The sequence below is a fragment of the Neopelma chrysocephalum genome, unplaced genomic scaffold (genome assembly GCF_003984885.1).
Source record: "Neopelma chrysocephalum unplaced genomic scaffold, ASM398488v2 Primary Assembly neopelma1_74, whole genome shotgun sequence".
Classification (NCBI taxonomy): Eukaryota; Metazoa; Chordata; class Aves; order Passeriformes; family Pipridae; genus Neopelma; species Neopelma chrysocephalum.
Genome location: NW_020897735.1, coordinates 6,431,032 through 6,446,875, shown reverse-complemented (window position 1 = coordinate 6,446,875; position 15,844 = coordinate 6,431,032). Strand labels below are relative to the sequence as shown.

The following is a 15,844-nucleotide window of genomic DNA, read 5'->3' as shown; positions in this document are numbered from 1 at the left end:
ATGGGAGCACCTGCTGGCCTCTGCCCCGTGGGAAGGGGCACAGGGGAAACAACCTGTAGCCCCATTTTGCAAAATAGGGTAACTCTGATTTGCATCTAGATTTTGGCAACCTTGAAGCCTTTCCTGGGATTTCCCAAATGCTCATCTCAGCTGGGTTGATGGTGTTTGGTGTCCAAGGAGACCCAGCTTCCCTTTCCCAGTTAGGAGAGCCCCAGGCACTGTAGGGGTCTGTGGTCCCAGCCTAGACCTGACCCTTGTGAAGCTGGTGGGAACACTTTGCACTTGGTGGTGTCTGTCTTCACCCAGCCCACTGACTTCTGCTCCTGTCCTGGCAGTTTGAGAATGAGTCAGCCCTAAACCTCTACGAGACGTGTAAGGTGCGGACGATAAAAGCTGGGACCTTGGAGAAGCTGGTGGAGTACCTGGTCTCAGCCTTCAAGGGCAATGATTCCACCTATGTCACCATCTTCCTGTGCACTTACCGGGCCTTTGCCACCACCAAGCAAGTGCTGGACCTGCTGCTTAACAGGTGAGGCTGCCTTGAGCCCCGAAATACAGCTGTGGGTGGTTGGTGTCTGAACTCCCTCGGCCAAGAGAGCCCCAACACCTTTTGCTGCAATGCCTTGGAGGGCTGATGGCTTCTCACAACTCCATCTGCTTGGAGGTTTTGGGGCAGGGCAGGGAGGACACCACTTCCCAGAGAGCTGGAGCTCTTCCAGCTGATATCCCTCTGTGAGGTGGCCAGTGCTGGCTGCTTCCCTCTTCCTGTAATATGGGGGCTTGTTTTAGAGGAGGGGGGAACAGGACACTGTGTAGGAGGTTCATCCTCACCCCTGTCAGAGGTGGGGGTGATGTGGAGGGAGAAGAGGCAGCACTGAGAGGCAGCTGAGTCCAGAGTGCTCACTGTCTCCTCTCTGTGCCCCACCAGATATGGCAAACTCCACGTGCAGGTGAATGGGGACCATGCCAGGCACGCTGTGGATGAGAGGATGGAGCTGAAGAAGTAAGTGACTGCACCGTGGGTGGCTCTGGTGATAGTTTTTGGTTCTCCTACAAAGGGATGTGTTTTCGCAGAGGTGTTCCTGGGGTTCATGGGGGTGCACACAGGTTTCTCCTGGCACCCGGTTCTCACTCAAGTTTGCCCGTGTTTTCCCCCTCCCTGCAGCACCATCTCCTCCATCCTGGGGGCCTGGCTGGACCAGTACTCAGAGGATTTCCGCAAGCCCCCAGACTTCACCTGCCTCAAGCAGCTCATCTCCTACGTGCGCCACAACATCCCCGGCTCCGACCTGGAGCGCCGGGCCCGCATCCTGCTGGCCCAGTTCCAGCAGCAAGAGAAGAGCGAGTCCGAGGCAGAAGGTGGGTTCCTTTCCCCTGCGTGGAGGGGGTCATTTGAGGCTGCAGGTGGAGGGAGAAGTGCTATTTGTTGGCACTAAGGGTCTCCAGAATCTCCGGTCTTACCACATGGCTGGACACTCATAAACCCTGCCTGTGTTTACATAGAGGTACATTGGGAAGCTAATCCAGCTACACCAGAAGTGGGATTTCTAAGTGGATTAGCTAATCTGCCTTTAATCCTCTGTAGACACTTGCACCCAGGTTTAAAATGACTATCCTTTTATCTGAGCCTCGTTTCTCGAGGTGTGAAGCCAGATGGGAATTAAGAGCCTGGGAGGTGGGAAGTGGGTGCCCACAGGGCACTGGTGTGGGTTGGCGTGGACCCCAGCTTGTGGCAGCTCTGCAGTGCTCAGCTTCACCCTCTCTCCTACAGCTGTGGACCATGGCAGCTGCACCTTCCAGCTGGCGGAGGAGAACGGGGTCGGGGATGGGAAGCCAGATTTCCTCTCCTTCTCCCCAGAGATGGTGGCAGAACAGTTCACACTGATGGACGCTGTGAGTATTCACACAACAACCAGGTCAATGGTGCTCTGGACACAGACCTGGCTCTTTCCATCCATTTTTCCTCCTGCCCTGTTCTCTTCCCAGTGAACCCAAAGAGACCCATCTCCATCCCTTTGTTCTTCCAGGAGCTGTTTAAGAAAGTGGTGCCTTACCACTGCCTGGGCTGCATCTGGTCCCAGCGAGACAAGAAGGGCAAAGAGCACCTGGCTCCCACCATCCGCGCCACAGTCTCCCAGTTCAACAGTGTTGCCAACTGTGTCATCGCCACGTGCCTCGGGGACCGATCCCTGAAGCCACAGCAGAGGGCAAAAGTGGTGGAGCGGTGGATCGAGGTGGCTCGGGTAGGACAGCTCACCTCCCACCTCTGCCCGAGGGCTGAGGTTTTGCTGTGCTGGAATCACGGCAGATCCTTGAGCTCTTTTTAACGCTGAGTCCTGTCATCTCCTTGTTCCCAGGAGTGCCGCATCCTGAAGAACTTCTCCTCCCTCCGAGCCATCCTCTCAGCCCTGCAGTGCAACGCCGTCCACCGGCTGAAGAAGACCTGGGATGAGGTCCTGCGGTAAGCGGCTCCTGGGGGTGCTGGGAGGCTCCAAGGGGAAGGTCAAGCTCTGGCCCTTGGGTGTTTAAATGGGATCATCTCAGCTCCAGCATTGCAGTGTGCCCAAAACCCAAGGACCAGTGTGAGGTGTCAGGGACCTAAGGAGGGCGAGAAAATAAAAGCGTCATCACTTTCCCTTCCTCTGTGTGAAACACCCTGGAATAGCTCCCGAACAGCAAGGCCCAGCTGGAGCTGTGAGCATAACTGGGGTCATTTGGGCGAGCAGAAGGGAGCCTGAGGAGGAAATCCCACTGTGGCAGCGTTGCTGACTTTTCCCCTTGTTTCCCCCTGAGCAGGGAGAGCTTCCGCACATTCCATGAGCTCTCAGAGATCTTCTCCGACGAGAACAACCACTCTCTGAGCCGGGAGCTCCTCATTAAGGTAAGGGAAAGCAGCACCCACAGTCACCCTGTCTCTGGCAGGGAGCTTAGGCCGATGCTGATAGAAGTTTCCACGGTGTTCCAGCCACAAGGATAAAGCCCTGGCAGAGCTGCTGGAGTCACAGACATGGGTGTGCCAAGTCTGGGGAGCAGGCAGGGGTTTTGGACCAGGCCAGGCTTTCTGCTTCTCTGCCCAAAGCTCATTGCCTGAAGCTGGCAGAGCAATTCAGCAAACAGAGATAAGCAGTGGGATGGGATCCAGAGCACCAGGTGACAGCTTCTCCCCAGAGGCAGCTGCATTTTAACAGCCCGGTGCAAAGTCCTCTTGATTCCAGGTGGGGTGGTGGGATTGGTGAAAGGCTGCAGCAAAAATGTCCTTCTTGTGTGTGGAGCCTCTCCACAGATCCTAGTCTAGCTCTGATTTCTCTGATTTGAGGGATGAGAGGACACAAAATGCAAAAGGGAACAAAACATCCCATTGAGGAGGCATTTACACAGAGCTGGAAATGAGAGCAGCAGTTCCTCTTCACTAAGCCTCTCCTCCCTGTGAGCCATAAAACAGCTTTGATTTCCTCCTCGTCCCCTCATCCCTCTTTCCCTCTGCAAGGAAAGTTGTACCAATAAAAGCGGGTGTGAATTTTAGCTGAGATATTAGTGCAATTTCCCACCTGTGCTGATCCCCACTGATCCCCACCTCTCCCCGCCATCCAGGAGGGCACATCCAAATTTGCCACCTTGGAGATCAACCCAAAGAGGGCTCAGAAGCGGCAGCAGCAACAGCGAGAGATGGTGAGTGTGGCAGGGCCACCCCCTGTGCCCCCTCCCCGGCGTCTGCCCAGGCTGGTCCCAGCTCTGCTGACCCTGCTGTCCCTTCCATCCCCACAGGGCGTGATGCAGGGCACCATTCCCTACCTTGGCACCTTCCTCACGGACCTGGTGATGCTCGACACCGCCATGAAGGATTTCCTGGATGTATGTACCTCCTCCCTATCCTCCCCCTCCTTGCCTTCCTCCCAGCGCCTGGGCTGATAAAAGGAGAGCTGGTCCCCCGTGTGTCCTGTTTCTGTCACTGCATCCTGTACCCAACACTGCATCCTGTATCTGACACTGCACATCCACCTCTGTCAGCCTGGGGAATTGGGCCACTTTCTTGGCAGGGACACCCACACTGCAGTGACAGTGAGCCGGGGACAGGGAGGGATGGGAGCAATGTTTTTTTGCCTGCTTCGTGCTGACCTTCATCTCCTTCTTTTCCAGGGTGGGCTGATCAACTTTGAGAAGAGAAGGAAGGTGAGAGCTTTGCCCTGGCAGCTACACAGCAGTGGGGGGAAGGAGGAGGCTGACCTGGTGCAAGCCCAGGCTGTGCCAGTCACTTTGGGGTTGATCTCTGTCCTTTTTTTACTGTCATGTTCTTCATTTTTGGGGAGGGGATTCTGGTCTTTCATACCTGCCCGCATGCGTGGGGCTGGGCTGTCTGTGGAGGAGGCTGGGGCTGGAAAAAAGATGTGGTCTCATGGCTTCCCTTTGCCACAGGAGTTCGAAGTCATCGCCCAGATCAAGCTGCTTCAGTCAGCCTGCAACAACTACAGCTTCACGCAGGAGGACCAGTTCGTGGACTGGTTCCACAGCCTGGAGCGGCTCAGCGAGGCCGAGAGGTGAGTGAGTGGGGTCTGGGACCGTTCTGGTGCATCGGGAGGTCCCACCACTCTGTTCTGCGCTCCACTCCCTGCTCTGCCTCCTTGGTGCTTGTGGCAGCACAGAGAGCTCAAACCCTCCTCTCTCCCCTCCCAGCTACGGGCTGTCGTGTGAGATCGAGCCGCTGTCAGAGTCAGCCAGCAACACGCTGAAGGCAAAGAAGAACACGGGCATCATCAAGCGATGGAGCGAGTGAGTCTGCCTGTCCCAGGGGGGAAGTGGGGGCCAGCACGGGGCATCTCTGGATGAGTTGGGGGTGGTCCTGCCAGCCAAATGCGCCCTCACCCTGCTCCCTTCTGACCTGCCCCACGTCTCTCCTGGCAGCCGGCAGCCACCGAGCACCGAGCCCTGCGCCAGCGGCAGCTCCCACTCAAAATCCTTCGACCAGCTCAAGTGTGGGCAGTACCTGTGCAGTGGGGACGCCACCGACTCGGTGAGTGTCACCTCTGCCGGCTCCAGCAGCTCCGACGTGGAGGAGATCAACATCAGCTTCATCCCCGAGTCCCCCGACTGCCAGGAGAAGAAGGTACATGGCACCTTTTGGGGTCCAGGCCTCCTGAGGCAGGTGCAGCCATCGTGTTGGGGCCGCCCCACCTCTGCCCCAGCGCTGGGGCTGGGGGGGCAGGTGGGGGTCCTGGGGGCTGTTTCTGGCTCGCCGGGGTTAGGGAGGCCCCTGCCCTTTGCTGCTCCGGCAGCGTGGCAAGGCTCTCGTGCCTCAGGTGGCTGTAGTTGTGTCGGTCCCCCATTGTCACAGGTCAGTGAGATCCCTCTGGCCTCCCTCCCCCAGCGCTGGTACGCCCCGTCTGTGGCCGATGGAGAAGCTAAACCCACTGTGTCCTCCGCATCCCCTCTCCTCCCTGCCCTCCAGTTCTGGGAATCCACCTCCCTCTCCTCCCTGGACACGTCAGGCATCGGCTCAGGCTCCAGCAGTGCCTCCTCCTCCTCCGTCTCCTCCACGCCGGTGACGGCCTCCCGCACACACAAGCGCTCGGTCTCCGGCATCTCCAGCTACTCCTCACTCTCGCTGCCCCTCTACAACCAGCAGGTCGACGACTGTTGTATCATCCGTGTCAGCCTGGCTGTGGACAATGGCAACATGTACAAGAGCATCCTGGTTAGTACAGGGCCCCATGGTGACAGGGAGGGGTGGCTTGTCCTGCTCGGATGCAGGCATGGCTCATTTTGGGAGGAGGCACTAGTGGGAGGCTTTTGCAGTGTTCTGGGCTAATAAAGCTCTGGGCTCACAGGTGACGAGCCAGGACAAGACCCCGGTGGTTATTCGCAAGGCCATGGCCAAGCACAACTTGGACGGGGACCGGCCTGAGGACTACGAGCTCGTTCAGATCATCTCGGAGGAGAGAGGTGTGTGCTGGGGTGGGGGCGGCTTCCCTGGGGCCAGGCAGCCCTGCAGCTTGGGCAGCACCAGGTCAGAGCTGGGCTGGGAGGTGACAGTGAGAGGGACAGTGAGGGGGATAACTCTCAGGTCTCTTTCGGGCACAGGGTGCCCGACTGACCCCCATCCTTGCTCACTTTCAGAGCTGAAGATCCCCGACAACGCCAACGTGTTCTACGCCATGAACTCCGCTGCCAACTACGACTTCGTGCTCAAGAAGCGGGGCTTCTCCAAGGGGGTGAAGATCAAGCACGGCTCCAGCTCCACCCTGCCCAGGATGAAGCAGAAAGGCCTGAAGATCGCCAAGGGCATCTTCTAGCCTCAGCCCCACTGCCACCCATCACCGACGGGGCCTTGGGGGCAAGCTGCTCCGGGCTTGGCCGCGGCCGGTCCTTGTGCTGCCCTGCACGGCGAGAGGAGCGACCCCCGCCTGGGGGCACGGCCGTGCATCCCCCTCCTCCCACACCGAGCCGGGCTGTTGGACAACTGGTGTCGGCCTCTGCCTCTCTCTGCACAAGCCCCCATTCCAATCAGGTCTTTTTTTTCCTACCCGGGAAGGCAGCAGCGGGGGGATATCTCTATTTTTTTTGTTGTTTTATTTTTTAAAACTTCCACGGTGCGCCACTCGTCCAGCCCCGGCCAGCCCAGAGCTGGAGCCCGCCTCTGCCGTAGGTGCCTTGTGTCCGAGCGAGCCGGGGAGCGGCGACTCGCAGAGGGGCTGTTGGACAGGAGCAGAGCACGAGCCACCACCCTGGGGCTGCACAGCCTCCCACCCGGCGCAGTGCTCTCCTCCCCAGCTTTCCTGGTGGTTACCTCCACATCTTTCCTCCCTGGGATAGCCGGCATCGCCACCACCGCACATCTCCGCCCGTCCTTCCCTTGGGAGAAGCCACGGATGCCCCAGGCTGGGAAGATGCAGCCCTGTGCTCAGAGCCCTGTGGAGGAGGGCTGTGCCTGTGCCGTGAGGGAGTGGACGCCCTGTGCTCTCCACAGCTGGAAGCCTGCATGGTCTCGCTCCTCTCCCGATCCAGCGCTTCCTCCAGCTGGACATGGAATGGCCCGTGTTCAAACTTGCACCAAAGATCAAATGCCAGTGTCTCTTCTGCCGTCGGGGGAAGCTTCGGGCCGTGCCCCCAGCGCTGCCAGCCTAACGAGGGGGAGGAGAGCAAAGTTCTGAACTTGTGTAAATAAGAGATTTTGGGTCTGCGTGGACAAGCGAGGAGCTGGAGAGCTCAGCATGCTCCGGGTGCCCCGGCTGCCACTGCCTGACCCTCAGAAAGTGCCACTCACCTTGGGCTTTAACCAGACTTTTTCAAACACTGACCATGGGAGAAGCAGCAATGAGACTTTTTTTTGTATAAAACAAAAAGGTTTACTGATTTTTTTTTTTTCAGTATTTATTGGTTGTAAATAGAAGAGGCAAACTTGTACATTTTACTAATCCAGCCTCCCCCTGCCCTGCAGCCCAGTCCCTCTCCTGTCCCCACCCTGGTATTTAAGGCTGCTGGGAGGGACATTGGCAGCAGCAGCAGCAGCTTTGCTCTGCTGTGCTCATGGGGTGCAGACCCCGCCAGTCCCCCCCCTCCCAAATTTCTACCCCTAGTTGCTCGAGCAGGGGCAGTTGCTTGTTTTAATCGTTGTAGGAAACACTAACCAAAGGGGGACCTTTTGTTGCTCCTGGCTCTCTGTTTTTTAAGCGCTTCATTCCAGCAGATCTTTTCTCTTTCCCGTCCGTCGGAGCTGCCAGGTGGGTGCGGTGCCTTCCTCAGCTCCAGGAGAAGGACCACACGCTCCAGGGGCCAGGGCTGGTGACAGGAGCTGGGCTGCAGGTCCCTGGCACCAGGTGGGGAAGAGGCTGCTTGGGTGTGAGTGTGGCTTCCCCAGCCCTGTGTCCCCACTGCCCATTGCTGCACATGATGGGAGCTCCTGGCTCCCTGACGCAGGGGCAGCCTCCTGCCTCCCACCCTGCCCAAAGCCCAGCCCCTTCCCTCGGGCACCAAATTCCCTCTGCCAGCTCCTGCCTACCCTGGGACTGTCCCCTCCCTTCCCACCAGTGTCCCCAGCAGCCCAGTGTCACTGGAGGGACTGGCTGTACCATATGTATTTTGTACCACTTCAATGAAGGACACACTGCCCAGTGTGACTTGTACACAGCAATGTAATTAGTCTTTGCAATAAAATACTGATGCTCAAATGTCTCTGCCCCCAGGCAGGGGTTGTCCTGGCCTCCTTCCCCAAAATGCCAGCACCTTCCTGGAGAAATGGGTGGACCTGACTGGGGGGGAGGCAGTGAATACCTTATGTTCACTCTGCTGAGTTGAGCTTTGTTTTGTGTTTGAACTAAAAACCAGGCTTTTTGTTTGAGCGACCAGGGCCTGAATTTCAAATGAACCATATTCATTTGAACCTGGGGCTGTTGCATTTTCCAGTGGCAATTTGCTGGTTTTACTCTTTTTGTTACAAGCAGTGGCTTTAAGAGCAAATGCACCAGTCCTTAGGGTTGGAGACAGTGATCTGCCTGGGTTTGAGGCATCACTCCTCAATGCAGGAGGAAGAGGCCTTACTCCTCCTGTTATGAAAGAAAGCTTGGCTTCAGGTGTGCTTGTAACACACTGGGGAATGCACAAGATCCACAAAATGCCACAGATCTTTAATTTCTGTGCCCAGGTGGGAACATACCAGCTGGTGGTGCCAGACTAATGGCCAGCTCTGCCCCTTTGCCAGCTGCCTTCAGTTCTTGTTAACTACTGGGGAAGTCAAAACAGGACTGAGAAGTGCATTAGCTAGTGAGGATAACATCCACTACATCCCAGGAAGGGAATTATTCATTATTCACACTCAGACAATGTGTTTTCCTGCTGGCTTTATTTCCAAAATGGCCAGCAATGCTCAGTGCTGAAGGCAGGCACAGTATTTTGATTCCCTTTGGACAAGCAGAAGGGCAGAACCTGCCTTAGGGACTCCAGTAATGCTGGAGTGCTTCTTCCAGCATCTCCTCAGGCACCTTTTCCATTTTCCACACAGCCACCAACCTGGACAGAGTGCAATTCCCACACATGGAGAGATCTGGGAATGCAGCTTCTCCTCTATCCTGGTGTATTACCAGCTGGTTTGGATTCTGGGCTCGCTCTGGGGAGTTTGTTGAGCTTGCTGGAGGCTTTCTTAGCCAGCAATTATGAAAATGTAGGCAAAGACTCCCAAACATCCATAATGATGGCCACCAGCAGTTAGTGCAGGGAGAGTGGCATCATTGTAGTACAAGCTCTGCTTTCCCAGATCCTGGGCATGGATCTGAACCCTCAGCTCTCAAGGAGCAAGAGACAGTTCTGTCCACAGCAGCCAGACTGCTGACCCAGTTCACACATAGTCCAGTATTTCTGTCTCCATTTCATTTTCACTCCCATCAGAAGGCTTGAAGTCTTCTTCCTCCTCTTCTTCATCCTCCTCATCCTCTCCAGTCTCGTATGCCAGCTGCTCTTTGCAGTCTTCACTGCTTGTTGTATTTGAGAAAAGAGCTTAATTGGGAAGAAAGAAAGACACTGTGATGCCTCTCTCAGTGAAACCTTGGGGCATTTGCAGTAGAGTTCACACAACGTGTGAGAGGAAGGCAGAAGCCGTGGGGGCACAGCTAACTTTGCACATCTTAACAGAATCTGATCGAGCCCAAAGCAATCCTTTTCATACTCCAGGAAAGCAAGCAGAACAGCAGCAGAGCTGTAGTACTGTGCCTCCTCTCCCAGCTCATTCTGACCTAATTCACTGGGATATTATTGCTTTGGCCCAGCATCACACACAAACAACTTCCTCCCTTCTTGTTCTATCAGTAATGACAGTAAAAAGTAAAATGCCACCAACAGATACATCAGTAAGAATTAAGATTTTGATTATCACTGTGCAAAGACATTTAAAACCTGAAGGCTGTGACACTGGGAAGATGAAATAGAAAACCTTTACTTCCAGTCATTCCTAATGCCAACCCACATTCACACTGCAGAACAGCCTCAGCTACAACACAAAGAACACGAGGGGTAGCACAAAGGAGGAGGCAGATACAGGAAAGCCTCTGCCCCCAGTGCTGACTTCACCATCCTCCCCTCAGCCTACATCATCTCCACACCAGCAGGAAGGCAGAACAACAGGGTGATGTTCAAAGCATCCTTACCAGGCCTTGTGGATCTGATGATCTGCTTTATCATCAGGGACATGCTGTCCCGCAGCTCATCACTGGTCTTGGGAAGGCACCACCCGTCCCGCTCCGTGCATTCTGACTCTGTGCCGTCATTCCGGTGGATGATCTTCTGCAGGCTGAAAAGCAGCAAAAGGGAAGGAGACATTAGTCTTCTGCATTCAGGTGTGGGCTTTAAATGAGGCAGACTATGGCTTACTGCCATTTCACTGAGCTGGAATAGCACAGTTGATTATCCAGGTAATTGTCCTATGGGAAAGGAAGTTCGTGCGTGAAAAGTCTGTTCTACTTTTATTCAGAAGTTAAAAAACCTCCGATGTTCATGGTCAAGGGGAGAGGGGTGAAGGGACAGGGTACAAGCAATAGGCTTTGAAATCTGTCTCTAACACAACACTCAGCTGCCAGTGTGCAATACCTCTCCACATTCAAGTCACAGAGCTGGTAGAACATCTGTCGACATGGGGGTAAAGCTCCTTCTCGGAAAATATAGATGGATTCCTAAAAGAAGGAAAGAAGGAAAGGATTCATGTGCATTTTATGGTGTAACAGGACAGCTCTGGGGTAACTGAAAGGTACTTCTGATGGGCTGATTCAAGAACAAAGCACTTCCAACACATATCAGTTTTGCACGTGGCAAAAGATAAAGCTGGATGAGGAATACCCCAAAATTTCCCTGCAGCCACAGAAACAACAGCACTGCTGTGCAGAGAACACACTTCATTCACCTCTTCAACCTGCAGCTCTGCCTGCAGCCTGTCACTGCATAACACTGCATTGTGGCTTTCATTTTAGCAAAAATGGAAGAGAAAGACTCATTTATTTATTCCACCCTGCTGGATTTTGCAGCATGACCTGATAAAAGACACGGTGATTTTTTGCATTTCACCACCCGTGAAGTTCCAATTTTATCAAATGAAGCCAAACGCTCATCACACCTCACACTAGGGCTGAGAGCACCAATCCCACCTTGCAGCATGTAAGAAATACACTCAGTGCACAGCAGGTGAAGTCCTGGAGTGCCAGGTACAAATAGCAGCTTCCCAGGCAAACCTGAGGACATCAGCTCGCTCACAGCTGTCCCCCTGATGACTGATAAACCAGGAAACACTCCTATTTCACTGAGCTACTTCAAGACTAAATAAGAGTCATGCTTACCTTCAGTTTATACCTGCTGGAGGGGGGCTTTTTTGCCCCAGATGCACCAGCTGTACCCAGCCCCTGTTTGAGGTCGTGGACACTGACTGTGTGACTGACTGAAAACAAAAACAAAGACAGTCCTATTAGAGGCAACCTTGTATTGTCACTTCTCTCTGTTGATTCAACAAAACCAGACCAACCCAGCAACTATGGTTGCATGAGTTTTGTTCATCCTTCAGAGATGTCACTGGGCAGTCAGAGGGAAGGTGCTGAGTTTGTTTTTCCACAGCGTGTACTTGTTCATAATTTTAACCTTTTCTACTCTTCCTTGACAAAGAAAAGAGAACTTCCCCCTTCTCTGCACCATCATTGCTAATTCTGAGCACAGAACTCCCTCCTGCCTGCTAACAGACACTGTGGCTCAGCCAGACATGATTCCAAGACTCCCACACCACTTCCCAGCAGGAGATTCTTCTTCTGGCTTAAAGGCAGCACTGTACTATAACCAGAAAAAAAGCTCCAGCTTTGACTCAGCCAGAACAGAGGAAGACCTTTCACCACCTGTGACCAGGGTGGGGTACACACAGACCCAGAAGACCAGGCAGCCCTTCTGCTGGCCCAGCATACCTTGTTTCTTGACAGTGATGGGCAGGCTGTAGTTGTAGGTGCTGCGTTTTGCTTTCACAGGCATGTCATTAGGGGCATAACCTAGAGGTGAAAAAGGGAAACCAGTAATGAACTGAGGGCAAGCACCCTGCAGAATATCCTTGGCTCAGTAACACAAGGGCTGGACTGGTGTGGGAAAGGCAGGCTGGTCTTTGGGATATGCTGACTTTAGCAAGGTTGGGAGAAGAGATCAATAAAACCCTTTAACTTGGAAAGAAAATGTGACCTGATGTCAATAAGTGGATGCCAGCTCTGTCATGGACTTATTAGATGTCAGAAACTCCTTTTCCTCAACTTGCCCTCTGCAAAATCAGAGCAGGGGTACCCCCTGTCCAAGGTCCAAGACCCAAAATCCTGCATGGGATGCTGAGGTCCTTAAGGAAAAGCTACTATAGAAGCACCAGAATTCCTGCTCAGTTCCTCCCTGAGCAAGGGGGAGGATGGTCTGCTACATCCACTTGGGCTTGGGACACATGAAGGAAGGGAGTCAGAGTCTGGAATGTGCCAAATGAGGAAAGACATATTGCATACTATGAAATAAAGTATTAAAGGAGTTTAGAGATAACTACAGTAAGCAAGGAGCTCAAAAGGTGACATCTTCATCAGAGCAGAAATACAGCAAAAGAGTTTGAAAAACACATAAAAAGAAAAGTACTACCAGGATTAACCAGAAAGCAGAAAGAGCAGCTCTGTGGGTTGGGCCCTTTTACCATATTTCATTCCACAGCGAATTCGGAAGTCCAGTACTTGATAAATCTTTGCTTCAGGGTGTTTTCTGGGGTCATACCCAAACCTAACCCATAAGCTTCTCCAGGGACCTGTCAACTGCATAAACACACATGAGGGAAGATGGTTACAGAAAAGCAGCACAGTGTTGCACTTTGTTCAGTACAGGGTGCAAAGGTTCTTGAAAAGTTCTAATATTCCCCTTACTGCCCAAAGATTATTTCTTTTCCCAGCTCTTTCCTCAACTCGCCATGCCAGTATTTATTTATGCCCACTGGAACATGGGCAATCAGTGCATCAAACCACAAATATTTGTGTGCTTTTAAAAACTAACCTGCAAGGTCACAATCAGGTGTTTCTGTGGAAAAAATTCTGCTACTATTTCCAGGTGGACAATCACAACTGACCTGCAAAACTGATTAGAACCAGTGGAGCAAAGAGGTACTGAGTCCTCCTTGGCTTTAACTTCTGTTCCAAGGCAAGGCTTTCCTTCCCTCTGTCTCTTTACATAATATTAAGCTCAGGTACTTAGTGGTAGGACTTCAGAGGTGGTGAAGGACCAGGAACACCCAGCTGCTGCTCCCTTGCTCACAGGTGTACCACTCACCATGTAATAGGCCAGATATGGCAGCAGCAGCTTCAGCTTGTCCGGGTGGACACTGATGTTGGCTTTGACTGCATTCCGAGACCAGACAGGACGGACTTCAAAGAGCTACAATGACACAGAAACAACCACAGAACAGTGGGAAGTGGGTCACCAATGGCAGATCAGCTTTCCAAGTGGATTTAGTGCAGCATCAGGGCCTTTAGCCCCTCAATATGAGCTGTTGGAACAGCAATGTAAGAACTTGTGGCACAAAAAGGAACTTAATCGAGTTGGCTACAGATTCAAATCTTGATTTGCAGAACTGAACTGAACACAGCAGTGTCAGCAGCATCTACTGAAACCTGCTGTATCAGTCAGTAAAAATCACCAAGAATTTCTGGAGAATTCAGAGAAAATGCAGTTTTTCCTCCAGAGCTTGCTGCAGCAGAGTGCTCAGGTCAGGCACCCACCTTTCTCAGCTCCTCCTCCACCTTTTTATCCACAGGATTGGTGCACACTTTCTTCCAGGTCTGTACAGCAGCATCCAGTGGTTTAGCTGGGATTTCCTCATCATCAAAGTTCACAAAGATGGCATTGTGTGGGCGACGGGCCCTGCTGAGGCCAATCAGGTTCTCAGCAGACACCTGGGGGTTGTTGTATCCCTCCCTAAGGAACAGGGAAAGGCAAGGAGGGACTCAGCCACATGAGCCATGGGCTGGTTTAACTTTGGCCCAACCTCCCTTATCACATACTGGTACCACGAAAGACTGTCATGACAGCACTGAGGAAAGAACATTTAAATATAAAAAAACCTTCCAAGCTGCACTGACCTGTGCTGAATATCTGGACGATAATAATAGTCAATGGGAGTGTCCAGACGTGAGAAAATTGGTGGTGGGATGTAAAGAGGTAATTCCCTGTTGAAGAACTCTTCCTTCTCTGGTTTGAGCATCAGGACTTTGTCATACATGGAGGTTTGTTTGCCATCAGGACCAGAGTGCATGGCCAGGTACTGGAAATCAGACATTCCTGGGAGAAACAGAAGTTAAAACAGTGTGAAGTTCATTAATTATATTAATATTTATATTATTATACTACATCTTAATAAATTATATATAATATAATGATATATTATATGGAATAATATATTAGATATAATGATATATAAATATACTATATATAAATATACTATCTAGACAATATACTACAATAATATGTAATATAATATTACAATAGAATATATAATAATATATTATAATATATTATTGTAAACATAATATATTTATGATATATATAATGTATGTATAGTATAATATTATATTATAAATACATAAATATTATTTATATGAGAATATTTAACAATATTTCTTAAACTAAAGTTTCAGGAGCAAGAGTCTGCTAAGTTTATGTAAAGGTTTCTACAGTAAGGACACTTGATTTACCTTCCAGTTCTGAGTTGTTTAAAGGGAAACACTTCCCTTTCCCATCAAATGTCCTCATCTCTAAGCCACATGGACACAAACCCAAGCATTTTACCTTGAAATTTGTAAACAGTGGTGACAATCCCAAGGATCTCCATCTCAAACTGGACTTCTGGCTGGATTTGTTCCTCAGTGTCCAGCTGCTTCTTCCTCCTGCTCCTCCTCCTGACCCTGAGCAGCATGGTGGAGGTGGGGAAGCGGTTGGCACACACAGGGTGGCAATAGGGGTCCTTGGGGCGAAAATACAGCTCCAGTCTCTTGGCAGGGTCGGCGTAGATCTGTCAGCAAGGGCAGGCACAGCCCTGTGAGCATCCCACCCACACAGCCCCTCTGCCTGTGCCAGCCCCAGCCCCACACACTGCCACCCCTGCCCTGCCAACATGTGGGATGTGCAGCTGCTCCCATCCTGGGTATTAGGAAGAAATAAATAAATGAGAAAGATAATATCCTGAATATTAGGAGGAAATGCTTTCCTGTGAGGGTGGTGAGGCCCTGGCACAGGTTGCTCAGAGAAGCTGGGCCCCATCCCTGGAAGTGTCCAAGGCCAGGCTGGACGGGGCTTGGAGCAACCTGGGCTAGTGGAAGGTGTCCCTGCCCACGGCAGTGGGGTGGAACGAGATGGGCCTTAAGGTCCTTCCAACCCAAACCATTCTAGGGTTTAACAATCCCGCCCGACACCCCTCAAAGCCCTGCACGGGGGCAGCACGCCTGGAGCCTGCTGGGTTTGAAGGGATCGCACCGAGGGTCCCACCGCGGGGCTCTCCCTGTCCCCGACCCCTCCGGCCTCACCCACCTCCCCAGGGCCAGGCCCGGGCTGCCCGCACACCCCTGCCCAGCGAGCCCCCAGCCGTCCCACAGCCCCGCTCACCCGCGACACGCCCTGCTCTCCTCCCAGCGTGCTCAGCATGGCCCCGACGTCCCGCACCAGCCCCGGGTACTCCACACAGACGAGGCGCGGGGCCCGGGGCAGCTCCAGCACGGCCGAGCCCCGCGGGCCCCGCCGCGGCCCCGCCGCCATGGCCGCGCCGCCGCTCCCCGCCCCCCGCACCGCCGCACGAAGGTTCCGCCGCACGAAGGTTCCGCCGCACGAAGGT

At 52.9% G+C, this 15,844-nt stretch overlaps 2 protein-coding genes across 8 annotated transcripts in view; one reads left to right on the top strand and one right to left on the bottom strand.

Moving 5' to 3' along the window:
• The window catches only part of RALGDS (ral guanine nucleotide dissociation stimulator), a 58,647-nt gene extending 50,481 nt beyond the window's left edge, over nucleotides 1-8,166 (top strand). For 3 of the 5 annotated variants that reach the window (XM_027687686.1, XM_027687684.1, XM_027687682.1), the window contains exons 3-18: nucleotides 336-529; nucleotides 929-1,003; nucleotides 1,166-1,359; nucleotides 1,772-1,893; nucleotides 2,028-2,243; nucleotides 2,358-2,461; nucleotides 2,797-2,881; nucleotides 3,592-3,669; nucleotides 3,766-3,852; nucleotides 4,138-4,170; nucleotides 4,414-4,535; nucleotides 4,672-4,767; nucleotides 4,900-5,101; nucleotides 5,330-5,689; nucleotides 5,823-5,937; nucleotides 6,112-8,166. In XM_027687686.1, the coding sequence (XP_027543487.1) occupies nucleotides 336-529; nucleotides 929-1,003; nucleotides 1,166-1,359; nucleotides 1,772-1,893; nucleotides 2,028-2,243; nucleotides 2,358-2,461; nucleotides 2,797-2,881; nucleotides 3,592-3,669; nucleotides 3,766-3,852; nucleotides 4,138-4,170; nucleotides 4,414-4,535; nucleotides 4,672-4,767; nucleotides 4,900-5,101; nucleotides 5,330-5,689; nucleotides 5,823-5,937; nucleotides 6,112-6,287 (2,259 nt within the window). In that variant the 3' untranslated portion in view covers nucleotides 6,288-8,166. The remainder of the gene's footprint in view (nucleotides 1-335; nucleotides 530-928; nucleotides 1,004-1,165; nucleotides 1,360-1,771; nucleotides 1,894-2,027; nucleotides 2,244-2,357; nucleotides 2,462-2,796; nucleotides 2,882-3,591; nucleotides 3,670-3,765; nucleotides 3,853-4,137; nucleotides 4,171-4,413; nucleotides 4,536-4,671; nucleotides 4,768-4,899; nucleotides 5,102-5,329; nucleotides 5,690-5,822; nucleotides 5,938-6,111) is intronic. The other 2 variants (XM_027687685.1, XM_027687683.1) reach the window with 2 other exon arrangements.
• Nucleotides 7,005-15,798, bottom strand: GTF3C5 (general transcription factor IIIC subunit 5). Of its 3 annotated transcripts, none has more exons than XM_027687688.1 (12): nucleotides 15,619-15,798; nucleotides 14,806-15,028; nucleotides 14,100-14,298; nucleotides 13,740-13,935; nucleotides 13,291-13,395; nucleotides 12,668-12,782; nucleotides 11,919-11,999; nucleotides 11,310-11,407; nucleotides 10,570-10,652; nucleotides 10,131-10,273; nucleotides 9,321-9,483; nucleotides 7,005-7,115 (listed from the first exon to the last, which is right to left on the bottom strand). In XM_027687688.1, exons 1-11 carry the CDS (start codon nucleotides 15,766-15,768, stop codon nucleotides 9,326-9,328), a joined length of 1,551 nt encoding a protein of 516 aa, XP_027543489.1. In that variant the 5' UTR covers nucleotides 15,769-15,798; the 3' UTR covers nucleotides 7,005-7,115; nucleotides 9,321-9,325. The 3 variants fall into 3 exon arrangements, with proteins under 3 accessions (XP_027543489.1, XP_027543490.1, XP_027543488.1); XM_027687689.1 differs by lacking the exon at nucleotides 7,005-7,115 and adding an exon at nucleotides 7,348-7,801; XM_027687687.1 differs by lacking the exon at nucleotides 7,005-7,115 and having other exon boundaries at nucleotides 8,815-9,483.
• Nucleotides 15,799-15,844: the final 46 nt, after the last annotated feature.